This window comes from Peromyscus californicus, unplaced genomic scaffold (genome assembly GCF_007827085.1).
Source record: "Peromyscus californicus insignis strain IS unplaced genomic scaffold, ASM782708v3 Scaffold_6__1_contigs__length_162567912, whole genome shotgun sequence".
Classification (NCBI taxonomy): Eukaryota; Metazoa; Chordata; class Mammalia; order Rodentia; family Cricetidae; genus Peromyscus; species Peromyscus californicus.
The window spans coordinates 144,891,243-144,897,020 of record NW_026294584.1 but is presented as its reverse complement, the minus strand read 5'-3'; the positions used below and the strand labels follow the sequence as shown (position 1 = coordinate 144,897,020).

The window sequence follows — 5,778 nt, the reverse complement described above, 5'->3', positions numbered from 1 at the left end:
CCAATATAAGTCTCTGTGTTTACTTGGTCGGGTTTGAGCGGTTGTGGGACTGGCGGGTGAGAGAGATTTGTCCTGACTGTGGGCCAGGCAGGAAAACATTAGCAACACTCTCTCTCTTTAATTTACTTAGTGTGTGTACATGTGCTCATGCACACTGTGGAGACGGAAAGAGGGAGTCAAATTCTCTAGAGTTAGATTTACAGGGTGTGGTAAGTCATCTGACCCATGTGTTAAGAAAGACAGAAAATACATGGAGTTAGATGGGTGGGAAGGTAGGGAAGATCTGGGAGGAATGAGGGAGGGAAACCGTGCATAATCAGAGCATAATACATTAAAAAAAAATTCAATAAAAAAAATCCCTGTTCTCTGAAGAAACAGCAAGTGCTCTTAACTGGTGAACTGTATCTCCAAACCTTATTTTCTGATTTGTGAAATGGTTGCTCTGTAGCTGAGGTTGGCCTGGTACTGTAGTATAGTAATCTCTTCCAAATGTGTCATTTCTTCCAGAAAAAGAGGACAGGCTGTTCGAACTCTGGAAGTAAACAAACTTGATATGTCTGGGAAAGCTGAAACTCACAAGATTCATGAAGGCTCTTCCCCAAGGCTTTATATAGAATCACAAAGAACTAGGGGCAGAGGGTGGGGGATGAGACACTGACCAGACCACCTGCTAGGAGGAGATTCTCAGGCCTGCCCAGCAGCCTACAAAATGTGAAGAAAGCTCTAGCAACAGTCATCATTCATATTGGATCCAGCTTTTCAGAGTTGCAGGCAACTTTGAGTTATCACTGCTTCTGGAAGCAACCTCTTACCCAAGCTGATGTAAGTAACCCCAATCAACTCCATGGTTCAACAAGCAGAACTTGATATAATGGTTACTTTGATCTGTTATGGACCTCTATATAGAACAAGTAGACATGTGCATATTGTATCCCCACTAAAATATTAGACAATGGGAACCCACTATATAGCCCAGGGTGGGTGTTAAATTCTCAGCAGTCCTCTTGCTTCGGCCTGTGGTGATATCTTATTTGTGCTCTAACAAATAAATCTTGCCTAGAGATCTGAGGTTAAAGCCAGCCACTATATTAAACATAGAGGTCAGGCAGTGGTAGCATATGCCTTTAATCCTAGCACTCAGGAGGCAGAGATTCATCCGAATCTCTGTGAGTTCAAGGCCACACTGGGGAACAAAGCCAGACGTGGTGGCACACACCTTTAATCCTAGTACTAGTTAGCCATAGAGATCTGGAATTCTGAACAGACAGACAGGAAGTGATAGAGCTGGGCAGAAAGAAGAAAGTGATTTAGAGCTTGGCAGAGAGAGGAAGTAAGATGGCAGGGCACAGAAAGGTATATAGGTGTTAGTATGCAGGAAGTAGATCTCTCTTGGGCTGAGGATTTCCTAGCGGTAAGAACTTGTGGCTTGGCTTGTTCTATTCCTCTGATCTCTCAGTTTTCACCCCAATGTGTGGCCCTGAGTTTTCATTAAGAAGACCTTTTAAGGTTCGTGTTATATCAGCCTTCCAGTACTGCTAGCATTACAGACATGTGCCTTTGTGTCTGGCTTTAACTATGTAACTTTGTGTCCCCCCACTTTACAAATGAGAATACTAAGACCTCTTCAAGATCACACAGTTGGTAAGATTCCATGCACTCTTGCTTCCAGAACCACCAGCATCTTATCCCCAATTTTGGTTGTAATAATATTTAATTAATTAACAACTGGTGTGTTTTTAAAAGATGGAGAACAAGGGGGAAAGAATTAGTATATACTACATAGCTGTGTAGTTGAGACAGAAAGTCACTGCTATTACATCTAGCACTTGTTTTTTGTTTTAGTTTGGTTGTTTGTTTGGTTTTTTTTTTTTTTTTTTGGTTTTTTGTTTTGTTTTGTTTTGCGCGGTAGCAAATGTTTGGGGGGGGGGGATCAGTCCTTCTTGGCCATAGCCTTCCTCATGGCAGCCAGCACGTTGCTCAGCTCCTCGTGCTTCCTCTTGGTGCGGATGTGCGTGCCCACCCTCTTCATGATGAACTTGAGCATGCGCTTGTCCTTGGACACCTTGAGCAGCTCCATGGCGCGCCGCTCATAGGGAGAGAAGTCGCACACCTCCCGGATCATGTCCCACACAAACATGATGTGCTTGGTGAGGTGCCCGCGGCGCCGGCTTTGTCTCAGCTTGCTGACGTTCTTCGTTGTCACCTTGTGGCCCTTGTTGAGGCCCACGGCCATGGGGTAGCGCAGGGCCATGGCTGCAGAGGAGACAGTGGCCGAAACCCAGCACCTCGGCCGGCGATGCCCGTCCGCCTTCCGACGCACCCCGCTGTCCCGGGAACCCCGATGGCAGCAGATGCCGCCCTGATGATCTCCACTTACCTGCACATCTAGCACTTGTAAAACCATAAAATCTTGGAAAATGTTTCCCCATTTACAAGTAATAGATACACACGCTGCTTTTCCATCTGCACAGAGACTGTATTTTAATCTGCTGCTGTTTTTGCCAGCAAATGCGGCTCCACAGATGATGGCCTGCTTCTCTGGCAGTGGCCTGGCTGCTCAGGCCTTGGCCTGGTGGGAGTTCTGTTCCTGCAGGAGCCGGCTATGTTGCTGCCGCCAAATACAGCTTTTAATTAAATCTCTATCATTCTATTTATCAATAAGACTCGGGAGCCAAGGGCTGAAGTACAAACCTGCCAGCTCAGAGAGGTTGAGAGGAACTAGCTGACCTTCTCTCCTTGCAGGTATCTCCAAAAGGAAGAGAGTCGCTGAGCCACAACAAAAACCCCATGCTACACTAAGTCCCTCCCTACTACTTCCTGTGCACCTCTCCATCAACTTACAGACACCCTATGACTCTCTGATTACTTTCTGTCAATTAGTTGCTAACTCGGCCTCCAGACCCAAGGTTGATTTTATTTAATTAATGCAAATGCAAACTTGGGGTTCACAGTGTAATTGAATATCCCACAACATTTCCTCCTTTTTGTCTAAATAAAAACAAAAGGTTTGACTCTAACACAGTAAAACTATACACAATATGAACAATTATCGGGTATTTTCTAAATAAAAAGGAAGTGTTTTAACTCTAATATACTAAAACTATATGCAATATATGTAATTATCAGGTAAGAATTACATTTACAATATCCATTCCATTTTTTTTTTTTGCAAACCCATAGAAAATACTGTATTATCTATCCTATCTTGGTAAGTCCAAAGTTTTATACCTAAACCACTTTCTATCTTTCTATCATAACTTGTACAACCAACCTAGAAATATATTTTTAGGCCTAAAAACATTTTCTTCAATAAATAGCTTAAGACTTTATGTCTCTCAACCTTATGCAATTTACATCTCTTTTGTAAGTTTCTTTTCTGAATTTTGTAATAAGGAAAACTGTAACTATAACTATCTAGACTTTCACCCTACCAAAGACTTGAGGATATAATATTACCTTGTGGTGATATATTGTGTACCCTAACAAAATTTGCCTGAAGATCAGAGAACAGAACAAGCCACTATATTAAATATAGAGGCCAGGCAGTGATGGCACACAGCTTTAATTCCAGCACTCAGAAGGCATTGATCTGGATCTATGTGAGTTCAAAGCCACCCTGTACTACATGAGATTGACTCAGGCTAGGAAAGAAAACAGAGGCAGTGGTGGCACACACCTTTAACCCCAGTACTGGAAAGCACACATGCCTTTAATCCCAGCAAGTGATGGCTGGGCAGAGAAAGGTATATAAGGCATGAGGAGACAGGAAATAAAGACTTTTCAGCAGAAATGTCCCTTTCAGCTAGAGGCTTTTTCAGGCTGGGGAGTTGGTGAGGTAAGAGGTGGTGGCTGTGGCTTGTTCCTTTGTCTCTCTCATCTTTCAGCATTTACACCAATATCTGGCTCTGGGTTTTATTATAAGACCATTTAGGATTTGTTTAACATTACCCAAGTAAATAAGAAGTGTAGAGCAAACAACTTCCAAAACTATAGAAGTAACAGAAACCGCTGGCTACCTGGAAAGTCAGGCAAGGTTCCTCTGCAACGTTGGGATATCTATTTTAGGCTACACTGTGGCCTAGCATATCTGAAAGCCTTTTCAGTGAAGCAGCAAATTTTGAAAGCCTGTCCTACCTTGTCTTGACAAGCTTTGACAGTTGCCTTCTTTTGTGTCCTGCTTGTTCAATTTGGAAAATACACTGTCAGCAGTCAAGGCAAGGGAATTTTCTAACCCAGTGGCTAACTTTGCAACAATAAAAGCTAACTCCATGTGGAGGTTCATTGATGCCCATCATCTTTTTTGAGTAAATTGTTGGTGCCGGGAACAGACGTGTCTCAATGTCATGAAAAGCCTTAGGTTATCAAAATATCTTTTTTTTTTTTTTTTTTTTTTTTTTGGTTTTTCGAGACAGGGTTTCTCTGTGTAGCTTTGCGCCTTTCCTGGAACTCACTTGGTAGCCCAGGTTGGCCTCGAACTCACAGAGATCCGCCTGGCTCTGCCTCCCGAGTGCTGGGATTAAAGGCGTGGGCCACCACCGCCCAGCTATCAAAATATATTAAATGCCACATTCTTTAGGTCTCAGAAATGTTTGAAGACCACCTATCTATCTAAAATATTTCTGTTGAACCTTGAAAATATGTCTAACATGACTACAAGTTTGCTTATTATAGATGACTACTAACCTCTATTTCTTAATTATGCATTACATTTTCAAATGAGCTGCATAGGTACAATACCTTAAACAAGAGTAGAAATAAATGCACAGTATAACAAAAATAACCTTAAATTTGTATCAAGATACAAAAATATCTTTAAAAAGAGTAGAAACATCTATAGTGTATGTTCTAACAAAAATAACCTTAAATTTGCATTAACATACAAAAGTATCATAGACACATATATACAGTATGTTTAAAAAATAACCTTAGATTGCTATCAATACACAAAAATCCATACCAATGTAAAATATTTATTAATAGTTGCTTTTTGGTTTAAAGTAGATTCAATAATCTAAGCTTTTAGCCTATCCTTTCCATATCTCCCTTTATCTTTTTAGAAAGAGATCCTTGAATCCAACCTCCCTTGCTTAGTTTCTTTCTTTACCATGACCAGTAACAATTTGCAACCAACCCCCCTAAACAATGACAAACATTCATAACCCACCAAACAACCAAAAACTACCCACCCCACCTCTTGGGAATATGGACATCTTGTTCTTAAAATTACTTCCTGCTCTCTGGGGGTTGTTGGAATCTTTAGGGAGCCCCGAGGAAATAGAGATAATGCTCAAGTTTTGGTAAAACTACCTCTATCATTTGTTGTTCAGTCTCTGTGTGATGGGAAAGTGCAGAGCTTATGTGAAGTCCAGGCTAGCTTAGTCTGTGAGAATGGACCATCTCATCTAGCAGATTTGAAATTGTCTTGAGCAGTTTGTAATCCAACTCTGATCATTGGATGGTGTTTCTCACCTTAATGGGTTTACCACAATCCAGGTGGAATCATTGTTGTGGGACCACATCATCCTTTTGGCGACTTCAAAGGTCACTGTTAGGAATGGTCATGGTTTACTTCAGAAAATTTAAACATTTTAAATGTCATAGGTAGTATATCTCAGAGAGGCTAAAGGACCACAGTCTATTAAATACACCTGGAATACACAAACTTAAAACCTAGTTATCTGCTTCAGACTCAAGCCTGAAATCATGCATAGGAAGCTATATGAAGCCTGTTTCTAAAATTAGATAGTACTCTATATGAACATTAATATCATGACAGAA

The 5,778-nt window shown here is 41.2% G+C and overlaps 1 protein-coding gene across 1 annotated transcript; it reads right to left on the bottom strand.

Moving 5' to 3' along the window:
• Window positions 1–1,930: 1,930 nt before the first annotated feature.
• On the bottom strand, window positions 1,931–2,251 carry LOC128100125 (60S ribosomal protein L36-like). Its single transcript, XM_052722248.1, has one exon. It carries the CDS (start codon window positions 2,249–2,251, stop codon window positions 1,931–1,933), a length of 321 nt encoding a protein of 106 aa, XP_052578208.1.
• Between the last annotated feature and the right edge of the window lie 3,527 nt (window positions 2,252–5,778).

Excerpts from the sequence above, each read along its gene's own strand:
- LOC128100125 (XM_052722248.1), bottom strand. The coding sequence starts at position 2,251 with ATGGCCCTGCGCTACCCCATGGCCGTGGGCCTCAACAAGGGCCACAAG.